A 20,216-nucleotide genomic window follows, 5' to 3' on the forward strand; every position below is an offset into this window, starting at 1 on the left:
GGCATGTAATTGTATTTTGATTTATATACGAGTCTGGAAATATGTTTTAATTTTAAATAGTGACAAATGATTTTATAAGTTTACATGTTCTGATAAAATGATTTAAATTTTCCGCTATTTTTACAATGGGTCGCTCCGGTGGCCCTAATGTGACACCCCGGATCGGATTTGGTTACCCTTATCGGTCTGTGGGGTTACAATGCCATCCACTTTTCACCTAACAATACAATCAAACTAAGCAATGTACTAGAAAACCAAGAAACAATGTCGATTTTAGAGCATGAGGTGGAGTTGGATAAACCGAAGTGGATTCGGGGGACTTGGGGTCTAGAAGGTATAGCCGACATCGATGAATCAGTCGGAGAAGGTGCGCCATACCGTTTGGAGTAAGCTCATTTTTTGAGGACGAACTTGGAGAAGATAATGGTGCACTTGGCTAGAATGCCGGTGCAGCCGATATAGTCGAATATCGTACATGTTCCCATGACGAAGAAGAAGATAAGGCTGTTGAAGAAAAATAGGCGATTAGAAACATGAACAACGTTCCCTCCCGGGTGACAAACGGAAGCCATCGATTCTCCAATTATGAAAACTTGGATGGAATGTGATTATCTGAAATTGCACACGAACATTGTTGACATCAATGCAAAGTATATGTGATGTCGATAAACTTCGAGAGGGAACCAACATGAAAATTGTATAGTAAGTTTTAACATTTTTAACATGTTATCAATTTTCCTTCTTGTGTGCGAATGTACTTTCTATGGCGAGGTATGACAATTATAGATTTTGAAATTATAAAAGTGACGGATTTTTTTAATTAATCACTAGTATCTGATTTATTGATCAATTAATTCAAATCATATTTTGTAAAAGCTCATTATAGGACAACTCTTCCAACCTAATTTGCTTCTTACGCAAACACCAATATTCGAATCTCTAACTTTACTTAAAGAATCTAGTGTTTCATCCTACTAGACCAACTGATTGTTCATAAAGTAACGACCATTTTTAATAAAGTAGAAATGCATTGGATTTTTCGATTGAAAATGAAAATATGAGATTTATATTTATAAAAATTTAAAATCTCGATTTTAGTATATCAAATTAAGTATTAAGGTCCTGTTTGACGTGAAATTCTAAAAGTACTTTTAGGTAAAATGTTTTTTTCGATCACAAAATCAATGTCAAATGGGTAAAAAATAAAAAAAAAATTATGGTGAAAATGATGGTTTTAAACCAACCGTAAAAAATAGGATTTCTAGTTGTATTTTTCGTCATGCCTATTAACGGTAATTAACGTCATGTGACCATTTTATAACAAACGATAAAGTTAATGACTTTTCAAACATCAGTGACACAATGACCATTGGCGTAGTTTACCCTAAAAATAATGGTAAAACACATTTTAACTTTAATCCCGTTGGGAATGGACTCCGACTGTCAAAGCGGTAGCAATCTAACTGTGTAATAATGAGAAATCAATATTTGTTTTTATTGTAAATGTTGATGGATCTATCTAAGTTTAAATCGAAACTATACATGAGATTATGAGAATAATATTTTTAAATTTAATATATTTTAAAATTAAGTATTATATTTTGTATGAATTTGTTTGTATTTATAGATGAAAATTTTAAGTTCATTTTCGAATTATTTATTTTAATTAATATTTTATATAACTTTTATTCAATTAAATTACTTTTAAATTTAAATAATTTAATATATATGTTATAATATTATATATTATTATAGATTTAACTTTTTTACTAACTATATTATAAACTATATGGGCAACTTGAGTATTGGAGCTAATAATTTATATTTTAAATAAGATCATATTTTCTTAAACCTTCTCAAAACTTTGAAGAAACCTTCAAATTAGAGTAGAGGAGCCGAGTTGAACTTTTTTTTTTGGTTACAAGTGAAATGGAACAGTTTAAAACATGTTTAACTCATTCGGTTTAAAGAAATTTATTTGATTTGATTAATAATTTACCAACTTAAAATTATAAAGTTTAATTTAACTTGAAATTAAAGATTGAAAATTGACTTGAGCTGGAAAAAATTAAATTCAAAATCTTTTCAAATGTAAACCTTAAATACATAAAATTTGTATACTATATTTTTAATAAAAACATCACATAAATATCAACACTATTAATAATTTAATTTAAAAAATAAAATTTTAATATATTAGTATTTTTTTAATGTTATAAAAATCGAATTGAGTATTAAATAAATTACTTGAACTGTTAAAAACTTAAATCAAACTTTATTTAAATTAAATATTAATATAACTTTAATCAAATAAAACTTAAGCAGATGACAAAGGATGTGATCTCTTTACGACCCTATTTCAAACTTAATGTCCCACATCCAAGCTTCCCTTCCGCACAAAGGCATTTCATTATATCATTTTAGTTTGACACAGCCAATGCCAAACAGAGAGAGCAATGGCCATTATCGTCGGCGCTGGCCCCTCCGGCCTAGCCACCGCCGCTTCCCTTAGTTTCCACTCAATCCCTTACATCATTCTGGAAAGAGAGGATTGCTCAGCCTCTGTCTGGAAAAAATATTCCTACGATCGTCTCCACCTTCACTTAGACAAGCAAATCAGCGCGCTTCCCCATCTCCAGTTTCCCGACTCTTACCCAAAATTCGTCTCCAGAAAAGAGTTCATAAGCTACTTGGACGACTACTTTTCTCATTTTAAGATCAATCCTTCATACCGTCGATGCGTCGAGTTGGCGGAGTTCGATGAAGCGACCGAGAAGTGGATCGTTAAGGCCAGGAACTTGGATTCTAATCAAGTCGAAGAGTTTATAGAGAGGTTCTTGATAGTAGCTACTGGAGAAACATGCGACCCTTATACAGCCGACATGCAAGGACTAAAATCTTTCCCTGGGGATGTTCTTCATTCAACCCAGTACAGAAATGGCAAAGCTTTAGAGACAAGAAAGCTTTGGTTGTCGGGTCGGGTAATTCCGGCATGGAGATCGCATTGGACCTCGCCAATCACCGCTCCAAAACATCGATTGTCGTTCGCAGCCCGGAAACAAAGATACCAAGAGGGACAGCAGTCATCTTAAATTATTATATATTTTATAATTTATTTTCGCTTCACTAGTTCACTACGATTTTAGAAGTTTAACATTTTTTTAAAATTTAAAAGTCCTTCCTTTAATATAAAATTTTATGTCCGTTTCTATTAGATCCAATGATTTTGTGTGTTTGTGTGCAGATTCACATTGTTTCGAAGGAAATATTGGAGTTGGGGGTGAAACTGTCGGGGTATATTCCGGTAAACGTGGCGGACTGGTTGGTGGGGATGGTTAGCCAGGTTGTCTACAGGGGGCCGAGCAAGTACGGAATTAGGAGGCCAAGGAGGGTCCATTTTATCTCAAAGCCAAGTATGGCAAGTTCCCCGTTGTTGATTTAGGAACCTATAACAAGATCAAGTCTGGGGAGATTCAGGTAATATCCCATCTTTATTTTTCAATGAATTTCATACTTACCTTCCCTTTTTTCCCACTAGTTGGGTTGGGTTGCCCCCAAAAAGAAAATTAAGCTCAACTCGTGTTGTCTCTCAAAATTACAGCGACTTCAACTGTTAAATTTGATAGAAAAAATGAGTGAAATGAAGGGAAAAAATGACTTTCACATTAATACATATCTGACATAAAAATATCAAATTGAAGGATCAGTGACTCGAAAATCAATTAATTAAAAATACCATTTTCTTTTTAATTTCTGAATTGGACGCTATGTACAACTAAATAGTATGGTCCCGTCCCGTCCCTTGCAATGATTAAAAAAAAGATTTTGAACGTTATTGATGATGATTATAGAAGCATACATGCATGCATTGGTCGCAGGTGTTGCCGACTATATCGAATATAAGAGGCAGCGAGGTGGAGTTCGAGAACAGCGAAACACATGCCTTCGACACAATTGTGTTCTGCACTGGCTTCAAGCGCTCCACACATTTGTGGCTTAAGGTAACAACGTCACGTGAATTTGCACATTGTGTCCATTGTTACAAAACACAAATGATCAGTCATGGATCAAGAGACGATAACAGGCATTTCATAAAAAATTTAAATTATCATGTAATTTAAATATTCATTTTTATTGATAATTTATTTTCGTTTCTTAAAATCTTTTAGTTCTTCGCCTCTAAATTTTTAAATTATCATGTAATTTATTTTCGAGTTAACAAAAAGTTTTGAGACAGGGAGACGATTGCCTGCTGAACGAAGATGGGATTGCGAAACAAAGTTTCCCGAACCATTGGAAAGGGGAAATAGGTTGTCCAGAAGAGGATTGTTTGGGTCAAACTTTGATGCGCAAAACGTAGCCAATCATATCAAGTCTCTTATGAAATGATTCCTTTGAGATAACTCACAAATAAGACGGTCATGGTATTTGGGGTGTAAAAGCATATTGTTTAGAATGCTTTTGGTTTATCAAATATAATATTATTTCCAGATTATGATTATTCATAATATTATGCCAACGAGTGTTGTTGGTACAAGTGTATGAGATTCCGGAATTTAAGTTTGTAAGGTCAATTTTGAATCTTATTATCATCACTCTTGTTGGGTAATATGTAAATTTCTATGTAAATCCTAATTAAGTCTTAAGTATGCCTTGACTCTGGACTGTGGAGCCACCCCTGACCTAAACTTTGATGTAATTTTTTATTATTGAAAATGCTATATATTCTTGTTAAAATATAAAATTATGTAAAAGTGCAATATATTTGATCACTCTTATGTTTGTATCTTAGGCTATAATAATGATAGCATCCGTTTCATTGGGCCGTTAAACAATTTGTACCTTTAGTATCCAAATAAATATTAAAATCTTTGGTCCAATCCCAAAACCGAAGCTAAAAGCCCATCATAAGTTCATAACTCTCCACTACGCTGTCCATTCTCTGTTGAATCTAGTTTTCATGATATCTTTTAGACTTCAAAACATGCGATCAAAGCAATCCAATTGACTGATAATGTAGCAAACAGTTTATTGAATAATTATTCTGTTCTATATATATATTTAAATATTTTATTTTAAATAAAATAGCTTTTAATTGGATAAAAATTAAAGTATATAAATGGTTTCATGACTATAAGATACTACTTTACTAAGTCTCTTGACTATCAAAATATATAAAATGGTCCCCCACTATAAGAAGTTGCTTTGTTGAGTCCATTGACTATTAAAAATTACAAAATAATCACATGACTATTCATTTTGTTTCAAACTGGTCTTTTTTATTAAAATTTTGATAACAGTTTGAGCTGTACATTAACCTGCTAATTGATATATAATAAAATTTGATCTCATAATCTCAAATGATTGTTATATCTTAGTCAACATGTTAATGTCCAACTCGGATGATCGTTAACTTTTTAACGAAAAATGATGAGTTTAAAACATAATTGATAGTCGAGCGACCGTTTTATAGATTTTAATAGTCAAGGGACTTAACAAAGCAATTTCCTATAGTCGAAGATTATTTGTAACTTTTAATAATCAAGAAACGCAAGAAAAAATATCTTATAATAGGGGGCCATTTATGTATTTTGTCCTAAAAATTATTACTTGATTAATGATTAATATTTAATATTAACATAATAAATTTTATGTCTAAAGTGATAATATGATACATTTTACGTGGTCAAATACTTATTCATTATTTGAATACGATATTAAATATAGTCGACATATTAAGGGGAAGAGACAAATATAAAAGACTTGCATATCTATTTTATCGAAAAAAAGTACTAAATTTTTTAGATTTATTACTAATTTTTAATATCCAAATAAATATTAAACTCTTTAGGATGCGTTTGGTTCACGGAATGTAAGATTACCAGTGGGAATAAAAGATTTTCAGGGAATAGGATTACTGGAATGTTGTATTTTGTGTTTGGTTGGTTTAGCAGGAATGTAAGATTATCGTGTTTGGTTAAAGGAATAAAAGATTATTGTAATGTATATTTGACCAAATTGTCCTTATTATATATTTGTATAATATTACAAATTATAAAATATTTATATATTTTCTTTAAAAAATTAAATTTATAATATTTATATAATTTTTTTACAAAATTAAAAATATAAAAAATGTTTAATGAAAGGGTAAAAAAAATTTTAACCCCTGAACTTCATATAAAATTTTAATTATAGACTTTTTTTTGTAAATCTAAAATAATTTAAGGATAAATTTGTAATTTAACATTCGTAGAATTTTTATTATTCAATGACAGAATAAGAATATTTTTGAAAAAAAATAATAATTTAAGGGCATTTTAGTCCAAAACGCCGGTAATGTTACAATACCAAAGGGAAGGGAGGTAATGGCATTTCCGGTAATATACCCAAAAAATCTACTATTGGTAATAAAACATTACCGAGAATGAGATTCCCGACCAACCAAACATGGGAATGTGAGATTCAATCTTTGAACCAAACACCCTCTTGCCCAATCCCAAAACCGAAGCTAAAAGCCCATTATAACCCCCACTACGCTGTGACCATTCCATGTTGATTGTTTTAAGCTATCCTTTAGTCTTCACAACCTGCAATAAAAGCAATCCCATACACTGATAATGCAAAATTTAACATTGAGAATTACTCTTCTCATGCCATTTAATACATGTTTTATTCTATAATTTTGGAGTAACCTTGGGAATCAATTAAAACTGGGGTGAATGCTTATAAATTGGAGAGAATTTTTCATATTCCACTGGCTAATATATCAATTATTAAAGAAGCTTTAAACTTTGTCCTTTTATTTAAATAAGTCTTTATATACAATTTAAAAAAAAATAAGTGCTTAAGCTTTAATTGTATGCAAATAACTACTAAAACTTTCTCATTTTATTTAAACGAGCCATTATATATATTAAATAAAACAACCCTTCAATTTTAATTGGTTGTTTTGATTTTGATATGATATCAATATTGTTTTTCTCATATTAATATCAAACTTTTGGTATTGATATTGTTCATCAGATATTAACAGGGATGAACACAAGATTTTATGTTGGGGGATCTTGAACTTATAAAATTTTAGGGGGTAAACTTGAACTTATAAAATTCTAAGGGTGGAAAATAGATTTTCAATATAAAATATATGATAATTTTAAAATTTTAGGGGGACAACCGCCCCCACCTAGGTCCATCTTTGGGTACTGATACTCTCTAGTCTGATATCGAACATTTATGTCTACAGAGTTATTGTTAACGAATAAGAAATATTCTAAACAAATAATACATTGTAATCTCCCTAGACTATTCAATAACTAGGATAGAAATGTATATTCATTCATTAGTATAATTTTGTGAGTTTTATCTTTACAATATTCAAATTATTCATGATTCTCTTAAACCTTTAGGTAAGAGACTATTGCATACTTCAATATATTGAAACAAACAAAAAAAATATCTTTTTATAATTACTCGATATGTTACCCATTAATTAATTAATTCGAATTTGTATATTAATGAGTTAAAACAATTGATTTTGTGATTGACTTTTAAGAAAGAGTTGAACAAGTTAAAAAGCTTCTTAAACTACCTCAAAAGACATAGCATTAAACTAGACAAGTAATTAAAGTAAAAAAAATGAATTGAATGATATATCTAAAAAATGATTAGTTAAACCTAAAGAAACCCATGATTAAGGATGTGAAAAGAAAAAGGGTTATTTTGAATGGATTGAATTCAGCATTATATGTTGTTAGAATATTTTTAAAAAAATAAACTTTATAGAGATCAAATAACAAATTATACATTTAAGGGATAAAAAATAGTTTTATTATTATTTCAACTTAAAATTTCTTTAATTTTTATTAGTTTTAGTTCTCCACAAGTCGTTCAACGTTCCACTAAATTTTTTAGCGACAAATTCGTGTAACATGTTTGGCCAAAATGATAACACTAAGAAAATCACAAAAATTCATTGACCAAACATGTGAATAAAAACAACTTTTTCCCTCTGTTTTATTTGGTTGTGGCTTAACATATTACAAATTTCAAGGCCAATGTATGAGATCTCCTACATGTTCATGATTTTAAGCTATATCCCACAAATGGAGGGCATTGTTTCTTCATATTTAGGGTAAACTACATAAATGATCACCGAACTTTTAGGGTGCTTGCATTTTGAATGCCCAACTTTTAAAAATTACAATGCAATCACTAAACGTTTAGTTCGTTTTCAGTAAGGTCCCTAGCGTTACCTCTCGTTAGTTTTATTTGACGTGATATGTTACTGATATTTTTCAGCTTAATAAAATAATTTAACCCATTTTAACTTGATAAAAAAATTTCCTCACTCAAAATTGACTAAAACCCCTAAAAATCATATTTTCCTTTTCTCTTATTCTTTTTGTTTGATCAACAATCGAAGCTAGCAATGAATACACCAACTGCAATCCCAAAATGTTTTATGGAATGTCATTTACCTTATGCACAACTTGGACGAATAATAATTGTGGAAGGAAGTTTTTTGAGTGCGTTAACCATGTGTGTGTTTAGAAGAAATTGTATTTTTTTATTTGGTATGACCCCCTATTGAATCCACGTTCACGTGTTGTTATCGTTGATTTGCTAAGAAAGATGAGATCCGTGGAGAGGGGAAGAAGGTTTGAGCTAGTGATTTGGGTGGTTTGTTTGGAGGGTTTTGTTGTACATAGTTATGTTGGGTTAAGAAATGGGTAATTTAGAATTTAAGGTTTTTGCTTTTCCTTATGTTTGCTACTTCGAGTCCTTCTCTCCCTCATTTTCATCCACCAACAACTGATAATCTAGAAAAAAAAAGCTTAAACAAGAAAACCAAAATTAAACCTAATTTATCAAAGTCATTTGATTGATGAAAGAATTGTAAACCCTTTTAACTTTTCCGAAATTTTATACGATATCGTTTGAGAATATTTTTTTTTAATTTTTTTAAGCTGAAAAATAACAGTAAAGTGTCACGTCAGATAAAACTAATGGGAGGTAACATCAAAGACCTTATTGAAAACAAACTAAAGGTTCGGTGATTGTATTGTAAATTTTAAAAGTTGCATGACCAATATGTAAGCACCCTAAAAGTATAGTGAACATTCATGTAGTTTAAGAATCTGCAATGATGATGAAGTTTACTGCATGCGATCATCATGTTTATTCTTACAAACAAGACCCACGAGAAAACCTTGGATTGACATTGCCTTTTTTCAGTTGTTAGAAGAGCACCTACCACGGGAAAAACAAAACATATATTATGTTAGAATCTGATGGAAAAATAAAAACAAATTTCTTTGCTTCCGTTTTACACCAAACCCGACACTTCCTTTCCAAGACTTGGTAATTCTTTTGTAATTTTTTCTACATATAAACAAAATAAAATCTAATTTATTGTCCGAACGAAAATTAATTTTCACATGTATATTTAAAATATATATAATTTCTTTTCACGCTAACTAGTTTCCATCTTATATCTATGCGTAAGCTCTAAGTTTGACAAATTGGAACTTACGTGTATGTATATACAATGGCGGAAGATAATAGAGACTAGCGGGGTTACGACTCTAAATTTTTTTGAAAATTATAATTTAAATTTTTAACCTTTTTAAAAAATTTAACTGAGCCCTCACAGAATTTCTGTTCCATATTAATTTTTAATTAAATTCCTCTCATAATTGTTAAATTTTTTTATTAAGCCTCTTAAAATTTCAAAAGTTTTAGTTATATCTCAGTTTTTCTGAAAACATGTAAATTGAATCCTTCAAAATTTTTGAAAATTTTAATTTAAATATAATTTTTTAAAAAGTTTAAATTGACCTCTCAAACTCTATTACCAAGTTCCACCACACCCCCTCTGTCTCTATTAAACATGTTGTCAAAGTGAGTGCAAATTATTATTAAGCAATTAGATCAATTGATAGGAGATTGTTCCAATTTAATTAATATTTGAAGTTTAAAAATTGAAAAATAAATTAATATATCAAATATTTGATAAAAATTACCATCTTTAAAATTTTATTTGACTCAACAAAATTAATTCAAATATGAACTTTTCAACACATAAATAAAGACACCTGTAATTAAGAAAAAATAAATGATTTGAAAGAAGGATCGTCAATATTGTGGCTACAACATCATTATCAAAGCTTGAAGGAAATTCAAGTGTACAACTACTCATTTGCCACAAGATTTTTTATTTCATTATTGCTTTTCCCCTAAACATGCAATGCTTCAACTTTGGGCATTATATATAACAACAACATTTGCTTACTTCATATTTTTGGATATCACTTAGCATTAAAATAAGACTTCTTTTTGCAACCAGTTTATTAGTTTAACACATAAAATTTGTATCTAACTTTTAATATAAAATCTGTAGTTGCACATATATAAAATAAAACATAAAGCTATAGTTTAAGGGGATTTTGGGCTATTTATTTTTCTTTTCCTTTAATCAAACCCCACCAATCCTAGGCATATATAACAGGGGCTGCATGCTCAATAGTATACTTAAATACAAATTATGCTATTGATATGATTTGTCCATAAATATATATAAGGCCTGAATTGCACGTCAAGTTATGTCACCTTTTAACATTGTAAATTGTAATATACCCTTTTCCCCTTTTTCTTTAATATTTTTAATTAATTTGATATTCAATAAATCTATAATACCAACTCATTTTATAATAATAAATATAAAAATAATTAAAAAATGACAGTAACACATAAATGGCCAGATCTATCCTTAGGGTATGTACCAGAATTTTCAAAGCGGTAGCCACCGATCTTGGTCTGCCTTTATATTTACCAATATAAAATAAATAAATTTAAAAGGGAATATTAAAGTGGTGGATCAAATATCATTGGTTGTCATTAATTATCACCTTACTGGCCATATTTTATTTGCATGTACAGGATAAGAATTCTGTGTTTAAACAAAATAGTTACTATAAACTAAATCTTTATCACATCTCTAATATAAAATGGAGTAATCAAAAGAAAATGTTTTATATAAAAATATATTTTACGAATAATCATAAATAAAGTGATAAAAATGACTATATAATATCCATATAAATAAAGACAATTTATCAATTTTTTTTAATATTGACTTGTGTTATACGGTAATGTAGTATAAAGCTACTACCCCACACATCAATGTTTTGCACTGCCTTCTCCTTCCTTGCCCTCGAAGCCAATTTAGCTGTCTAATTTGGCACTGCCCAAACCAGAAAACCGAGAGAATAATAATAACAATGCAAGAACAACAATCACCGGTCATTATCGTCGGGGCCGGCCCCTCAGGGCTGGCCACCGCCGCTTCCCTTAACCTCAACTCAATCCCTTACATCATCCTCGAAAGAGAAGACTGTTTCGCTTCCCTTTGGAAGAAATATTCATACGATCGTCTCCACCTTCACTTATACAAGCAATTCTGCGAGCTTCCCCATCTCCCGTTCCCCGACTCGTACCCACGGTTCATCTCCAAAGAACAATTCATAAGCTACTTGGACGACTACGTCTCGCGTTTCAAGATCACCCCTCTGTACCGTCGATGCGTCGAGTCGGCCGAGTTCGATGAAGCGACCGAGAAATGGATCGTTAAGGCCAGGAACTTGGATTCTAATGAAGACGAGGAGTTTAAAGGGAGGTTCTTGGCTGTGGCTAGTGGAGAAGCAAGCAACCCTCATACGCCCGAGATCGAAGGGTTGAAATCGTTCCCCGGTCTCGTTCTTCATTCGACTCAGTTCAGGAACGGGAAGGCGTTTAGAGACAAGAACGTTTTGGTTGTCGGGTCGGGTAATTCCGGCATGGAGATCGCGTTAGACCTTGCGAATCACGGCGCCAAAACATCGATCGTTGTTCGCAGTCTGGTAATGAACGTGCCGATCCGATTATTTAGATTTTTGAAATCGAACTCGAGTTTTAAATGTGTTGCAGGTTCATATTCTTTCGAGGGAAATGGTGTATTTGGGGTTGAATCTGTTGAAGTATGTTCCCGTAAACGTGGTGGACTCATTGATGATCATGCTTAGCAAACTTGTTTATGGGGACTTGAGCAAGTATGGGATTATCAGGCCTACGGAGGGTCCATTTTTCATGAAAGTTGCCTATGGCAAATACCCTGTTTTTGATGTAGGAACCTATAGCAAGATCAAGTCACAGGAGATTCAGGTAATATGAGATTTTTTAATCTTTCATTTCTGTTTTAAGATTCAATGTTCGAAACTTCTCTTATTTTTATTGGATATATATATATTTTGTTGATGAATTAAATTCATCTCGTTGGATGTTGGTTTGACCAAAGAGCTGTAACCATCGAGAGAATAATTATTGATCGGTGTTTCTCTAGAAGGGTTAGAGAGAAAAGGGGAAGCGTGCAGGAGAAAATGAGCAATGTGGATGAGAGCTCGAGAAAAAAATTTCTTCTTAATCTTTTCTCGAAATATAAATATCTCAATTTTAGGACTTCTTATGTCAGACCTTGATAATGATAGTGTTTGTAGACTGATTTAAATAAAATGATCACAACTTTTATAAGTTTGTATATACCAAATTAAGTGAGACCGTCAAAAGTTTAATCGTGTAGTTGTCCTCGTGAGAGTACGGGACAAAATAGATAGCGAGTGGAAATGTTATTCTCGAGAGAGATATAACATTAGTTCTTCATGACCATAAAATAACTTAGATTCGAGACGTGTAGAAAACATAGTGTCCATCCCGATTTAGCAGTCCTTTGCTTTGTTAATGGTATAGAGGGAACTTGTTTTTCTTTTTAAAGGAGGTTCGTGGATAGACGGGATCATCTTTACACCCATGCGCACTTCCTTTTGTAGGTGTTGCCAGCTATATCGAGTATAAGAGGCGATGAGGTGGTGTTTGACAACGGCAAAGCACATGCATTCGACACAATCGTGTTCTGCACTGGCTTCAAGCGCTCCACGCATTTGTGGCTTAAGGTAACCATGCATATTGTATCCTTAAAAGAATGATTGAAACCCAACATAAACAACTGCCTTAAGATTAACCAAAACAAGGGGTTTCGTATTGGGACAGGGAGATGATTACCTGCTGAACGGCGACGGGATTCCGAAACCGAGTTTTCCAAACCACTGGAAGGGAAACAACGGATTGTACTGCGTTGGGTTGTCGAGAAGAGGATTGTATGGGGCAAGCTCTGATGCACAAAACATAGCCAATGATATCAAGAAGTCCCTTCTCAAATGATTCCTTCCTTATATGTCGAATGTTTTCTATACGTACCATAGTCCATTTTGAGGTGAGATTTGTTCACGGGAAACGTGTCATGGACCGTGAAACTTTTGAACGACAGATAACACATAAATGATGGTTTTCAAATCCAGTACAACCTTTATTTAAATTCCTTTTTACTATCTCACCAGATCTGATTCATAGCTGCACACGTTTCAACTTTTCGAGATTTATTTCTCATGCCCGATATCCTCTTATAATTTAAACTTTCAAATTAATTCCTACCACCTTCCCCAAGATTTCAGCTTTTAACTCTTCTCCTCTGATCCAAACACAATTCTTAAATTCAACTCTTGCTATGCAAATCTTGTAGTAAAATATGATATGAGATTGTTGTAAAAAATAATCTAATAGTAATAATATAATACCGCTGCAATAATAAAATTATAGTTTAACATAACAAACACACCGAAATAAAATTAGGAAAGTAAAATTAAAACAAAACATGAAATCGGATAGAGTTAAATAAACAAAAGAAGAATTTCTATTAAGACTCCTATGAATAATTTTCTTAAGACAAATTTATCATCTCATCAGTTCTTTAAGTATCGTTGGACGTTAGTCTCTTAGGATACAACAACAAATGATCACATTGATAAGTACAATAATAGTGAACATTAAAAAACGATCTTATTTTTATATACCATCATAAAAAATGAATTTACAATGAATTTTTTAAGTTTTTCTTCTTCTCAAATTTGTGTCTAAATTATGCCTCAACTAGTTTTGATATAGTATAGAGAAAATGAATTAAAAGGTTATGAATAGACTTGATATATGATGAAGATAATTGTTGAAAAACTAATACATATGATTGAATGAATGTAACTTAAAACAAAAAATTAATAAGTCTATTCAACAAATAACATGACTGATTTATTAGCGTCAATATCACCCAACTAATCCATATTATTTATTCAATAAATACTTCATGATGCCAACATTCATAAAAACAAGAGCGCAAATCCCACATTATCTCTATAAAAAAATATAAATAATGAAGTATATGGATGGGTTGAAGGAGAAGAGTGGAGGATATTTGTCATGAAAATTTTAAATCTATATATCTTTTAAATATTTTTTTATATTTTTATTTTAATAAATAATTTTCATTCCTTCTAAAATTTTATAAATTATCTTAAAATTTTATAACTTTACTTTATCATTAAATTCCTACTTCATCCTTGATGAAGTATATGTATGCATGTAAATATAGTTGCAGCAATTTAGAAGGGATCCAACGCCTAGTTACTGAGTTAAGCTTGTTAATGATATTAATCACTAGAATATTTATTTAAATTATACCAAATTAATATCACAAAACAGATAACTTTTATTAAATTTAAGATTCAAACATGTAATATTTCATAAAACTATCCAGATAATCAACCACCAAACAAGGTCAAGAATCTATTTACGTTTCATTAAAATTATTTAACTTATATAACTATTAAATTAAAGATAAAACAATTTTTTTCATTTCATTTGGAAATAAGAAAATAATTCCTTATATTTTTTAAAATTAATACTTCAAGAATAAAAATATTAACTTTTATAATGATTTAATATTGATTTTTAAAATATAAATAATTATTTCTTATTTTCAAATGAAGTGGAAAAATATCATCTTTTTTTCGTGTGATAATTAATCATTTGGATAGCCTTATGAAATGTTACTGATTTGAATCTTAAACTCCATAAAAAATATTTTCTTTGATTTTATTTTAATAATTTTAATATATTAATATACCTAGTCCAATGGCAAGATGTTTGTCCTCTTATTAGGGGGGTTAAGGTTTGAATCTCACTATCCTTACAATTTTATTGATAAAATAATATTATTTAAAAATAATATTATCAATAATGTCAAATATTAGATTAAATTATTAAAAAAAAGCCAATTTAGATTAAATAAAAAACTTAAAAACTAAATTGAATGAGAAAAGAATTTAAGAGAATTGATATGTTATTTATTTTTTATTATTAAAACTATATACATATATTTCTATCTTATCAAATAAATTAACGATTTTGATTAAAATGAAAATGAAATAAAATAAAATAAAATATATGATTTTTATTAAAATAAAAATTAAATTAAATTAGGTGAAAAAAAAGTGATGAAAAATAATTTAAATATCAACCCAATAAAGTGAGAATGTCTTAGGGATGCTAGTCTAATTTAAGGCTAAGGAATTACATTGGAGGAGTACAACCGAAAATGTTGTTCAAAGCATAACATTTTATATAGGACACGACCTAAAATATTAATTTTTTATTAACATTTTTCAGTTGCACACCTTTCTCATAATATTTTCAGTTCAATCAAAATTGGTAAAAAATTAAAATTTTAAGTTACACTTAACTGAAAATATTATATTTTTAATAATATTTTCGATGGCGCACATTCCATTCCGTTTCTTAATCTTAAATTAGGTGTGATGCAACATAACTTCCCAATAAAATAGATAGAGAAACGATACTCTTTAGAAGGAAAAAAAACTGCCATTTAGTTTGTGAAACTATAACTGACCTGTAAATTAATTGAATTTTGGTTTCATGCATTTCAAAGTTGGGAAAAGGAGGGGGTAGGAAGGATCTGGTGGCAGTTAGTGTGAGTAATCCAGATGTAGGGCATGCTATAAGCTATGTGATGCTTCAACAAATCAACAATGGACACATAATAAACCCAGCTTTAGCAGTATCACTGGTCTTAACAATGATGATCAACCCCACCATGTAAGGGTGCAGCCAAGCCTAAAACAAAACATTATGTTGGCGGAGAAAGCTAGAGTTGCAGGCTATTGACGTGCATGGAATAGGCCAAAACAACCACCTAGTACTTAACGTTTCCCGAGGAAAGGAGAAAAGAATGGTGTTAGTAAAATTCTCTGAAATTTCAGTCAAAGAAGAGATTGCAGAGTTAATCGGCGATGTAAACGAAACTGTCCACTTCTCTTCCATTTGCATGCTCATTGGACACATGGTTAAAACGTTTGTAGTCATCACGAAACTGAGAGTACATGGAGGTCGAGGGGGCCAGTAAGTACTTGCTGGTGGGGGGTTGAAAGAAAGAGAGAGAGAGTCTAGCTTAAAGACTTTTTTTTTTTTTTTTTAGAAAATCGTCTCAGTGACCAAAAATATCTTATAATATATGATTTTAATCAATTTTTTATAGATTTACCAAAATGACCAACAAAATCGCAATGCGAAATAAAAATCGCAACGCAATCTCCAGAATCGCAAATCAGTTCCCAGAATCGCAATGCGATAGTACAAATTTGCATTACGATTTTCCATAATCGCAACGCGAATATGAAAATCGCAACGCGAACATATAAATCGCAACGCGATTCTGACTATCGCAACGAGTATCCGTAAAATCGCAACGCGTATCCGTAAATCGCAACGACAATACGTAAAATCGCAACGCGTATCCGTAAATCGCAACGAGAATACGTAAATCGCAACGCATATCTGTAAATCGCAACGAGAATACGTAAATCGCAACGAGATTCTGACTATCGCAATACTGAATTTCAAATTCGAAACTCGATTTCTGAATTCGTAACATGTTTTAATTTCGCAACACAAATGTTTTGGGCATATAACTACACAGCAGCAGCAACTCATAACCTAAATCCCTAAATCGCAACTCATTCTATCTCCATCTATCACTCTCTCCGGCGACATCCGTTCTTATATCCAACGACATCCTTTCCCATCCGGTAACAGGTTTTAGTTTCGCAGTTCGTTTGTTTAGTAAATTAATTTACAATAATGAAATCATCTAATGTTGATCATGTTTGGATAGATTTGTGTTTTGGAGGGTCATGAGAGAATGTTCATGGTGTTTTACAATATATGTCTTTACCCATGAATCTTCAACTAAAACTGTCATTACAAAAGTTAACTTATGAAACTCTAATGTTACGTGTTGCAAATAAATTGAATTTAGAGCCCTTAAGTGGATTTAGGCTATCTTATCAGAGAAATGGTAAAGTTTATTTGTTAACCGACAATGAAGATGTTGAACGATTCATTGCTTACATTAGTGTTTCAAGTGATGATGTTATATTGTATGTTGTTAACCCTAGAAGTAGTGAAGTTAGGTCAGTAGCGGGTAGTAATCAACTAAGTTTTTCAACCCCAGTTTATGGTGCTCAAAATTTAATGGTTCAAACCACAATTTCATCACCAAGTAAATATTGTTTCACCAAATTTCCAATACCAAACACAATCTCAAAACCCACAATCTTTCCCTAATCCAAATCCCAATCAACTTTCAGCACCAAATTCCGGTTTTCGTATTGACCAGTTAGACGATGATGAGCCAACAGAAAAAATTGTGAGTACTAGTCAGTATTCGAAATTTGATCTTGGTCAATACCCGGACTTTGATCTTGGTCAATACTCGGATTTTGATGATTTTTCAGAAGAAGAAACAGACCCTGCGTGTAATGATTTTGATATTGGTCAATACCCGAATTTTGATGATGAAACAGCCGTTGCCGAGGAAGATGTTGTTGATGATAATGAGGAGGAAGTTACGACTGTAAATGAACATGTTGAACATCCATTATGTAATTCATATAACACTGAAGAAGAAAAAGAAGAAGAAATCCCCAAAGAAAAGTCTCCGAATAAAATGCCACGGGAGTATAACTGGAATATGTCAGAATTACTTCAGATACCGGAAGAAGAGTTGGTAAAGATAGCAGTTGATTGTTACACAAAAATTATTCGTATCAAGAAAGATGATTGTTTTGATACAAAGGAAGACTTGAAGATAGCTTTGTATACGAAATGTGTGGAAGATGGCTATCAACTAAAAGTTAACAAATCAAGCAAAGATCGTTTCGAAACAAGGTGTATGATTGACAAAAACTGTATGTGGCGTATGATTGCAAAGAGGATAAAAGATTACGAAATGTTTCAAGTTAGGACTTTTATTGATAAACATACATGTTCAAGAACCCAAGTTTTTCCTCACCATAGACAGGCAAACAAAAAGGTGTTGGGTGGTTTTCTGGCTGAGTTAATGTTTTTGAATGGTAGGGTATATCGGGGACATGAAATTATGACTGACATGAATGCTCGGTTCAAGATTAGTATCTCATATTCTCAAGCTTGGAGAGCCAAATGTTATGCCTTGGAATTGTTGAGGGGGTCGCCAGAAGCATCGTTTGCCCAACTGCCGGCTTATTGTCACAATTTAAAGCTGAAAAATCCTGGGCCGGTAACTCATATCAAAACAGATAGAGATGGACGCTTTGAGTTGTTGTTTATCGTCATTGGTGCTGCGGTTAGTAAATCAATATAATTTTGTTGACTCATTTTTGTTAGTTACATGCATTTCACATTTAAATGATTATATTTATTGTGTATATGATTTTGTAGATTCGTTCGTTTATTAATTGCATGCGCCCAATTATTGTAGTTGACGGAGCACATTTAAAAGGTCGATACCTTGGAGTAAACTTATTAGCAGTAGCCATGGATGCTAACAATGGGATACTGCCAATAGCTTACGGGGTTGGAAAATCTGAAACCTCTGATTCATGGACATGGTTTATGGGGCATCTTAGGGATTGCATAGGTCCTATTAGCAATCTGACAATCATATCCGATAGGACAAACTCAATTGACAACGTTGTTAGAAGGTGTTTCCCAGATGCTTTTCATGGACTTTGTGGTGTTCATTTGTATAGAAATATAAAATCAAAGTCTGGTGGTATAAAAAATCACAAATGGACATACTTGAAGGCTGTAAAAGCTTATCGGGAAGTGGATTTTAATAAGCATATAAACTGGTGGTATAAAAAATCACAAATGGACATACTTGAGTTTGAACATTGCTATGATAAGTTCAGTTGTTATCACTTATTAGACATTCATTTGACTATCGCAATACGGAATTGACTATTGCAATGCGGAAATGACTATCGCAACGAGAGAATCGCAATACGAAATGAAAATCGCAATGCGAAATGAAAATCGCAACGAGAGAATCGCAATGTGATTTTCATTTCCGCGTTGCGATAGTCTGTTTTGCATTCAACATAATGCAGATTGAAATCAACAAATCAACTATTACATTTCAATCAATTAAACAAGTACAAATATTATGTACACATCAATTAAACAAATCAACATTTACAAATCATCTTTTACAAATCAATTAAACAATCAAAAAATAATAATGAAATCAAATTTTGCACCCATACATCCATTTCACGCAGCTCACTTCAGGATTAACCTGCAGAAACCAAACATTGAATCAACAACACTTTCTACACATCTAAAACCTACAAACAGCAAATTATTGAATTCTAGCTACTTAACCAAACATTTTCAAACCAAAAAGAGTAAATATGTTTAACAACACTTGCATTTGACTTACAAATTGTTTATGGACACTTTCATAACGCGGATGCAGGTAGGCATCGTCTCGCATATATCGCTCTAGCCATAAAATGCCGAAACCACAAGCCTACTGCACCTCTATCTCTATCGGTGGGAGGTAGAAAATGTGTACTTCCTGTCGTCAAACGCTCCAAGCACATGCATACTAGAGGACCACAATCCCCTCTGGCTTTCTTCGTTTGTTGTGGTGCGTTCTCGTCTCTGCTAACTGTAATATTGAGCTTCTTTGGCTTCTTATTTCCAGAACGAGTCCAATAATTTATCGCATCCAAAAATTTAGCCAAATGAGAGCTCCATCCCTTAATAATATCTCTTAAATCAGCCAATGATATGTAATTTATCATGCTATCATATACTATTGCCTTAAGGGATGGGAGTTGAAGCTCGACGAGAAGCCAATGTTTACTTTCCAAAACAGGGATAAACACCTGCAATCATAAGTAATAATTCATTCATTTGCGCACTTATTTATGAATACCTTTCAATCTAAA

At 31.7% G+C, this 20,216-nt stretch overlaps 1 protein-coding gene and 1 pseudogene across 1 annotated transcript; both read left to right on the plus strand.

The window, feature by feature from the left end:
* Positions 1-2,364: 2,364 nt before the first annotated feature.
* LOC120172314 lies at positions 2,365-4,509 on the plus strand (annotated as a pseudogene).
* A 6,677-nt stretch (positions 4,510-11,186) lies between these two features.
* On the plus strand, positions 11,187-13,390 carry LOC120172313 (probable indole-3-pyruvate monooxygenase YUCCA10). The gene is made up of 4 exons (XM_039179796.1): positions 11,187-11,900; positions 11,968-12,201; positions 12,864-12,986; positions 13,084-13,390. The coding sequence occupies exons 1-4, from the start codon at positions 11,283-11,285 to the stop codon at positions 13,252-13,254; spliced, it is 1,146 nt and encodes a 381-aa protein (XP_039035727.1). The 5' UTR covers positions 11,187-11,282; the 3' UTR covers positions 13,255-13,390.
* Positions 13,391-20,216: the final 6,826 nt, after the last annotated feature.

Source organism: Hibiscus syriacus, unplaced genomic scaffold, assembly GCF_006381635.1.
Source record: "Hibiscus syriacus cultivar Baekdansim isolate YM2019G1 unplaced genomic scaffold, ASM638163v2 tig00111848_pilon, whole genome shotgun sequence".
NCBI lineage: Eukaryota > Viridiplantae > Streptophyta > Magnoliopsida > Malvales > Malvaceae > Hibiscus > Hibiscus syriacus.

Coding starts and splice junctions, on each gene's coding strand:
- LOC120172313 (XM_039179796.1), top strand. CDS start 11,283: ATGCAAGAACAACAATCACCGGTCATTATCGTCGGGGCCGGCCCCTCA. Junction 12,202..12,863: donor TCAAGTCACAGGAGATTCAG/GTAATATGAGAT, acceptor TTCCTTTTGTAG/GTGTTGCCAGCTATATCGAG. Junction 12,987..13,083: donor CCACGCATTTGTGGCTTAAG/GTAACCATGCAT, acceptor GTATTGGGACAG/GGAGATGATTACCTGCTGAA.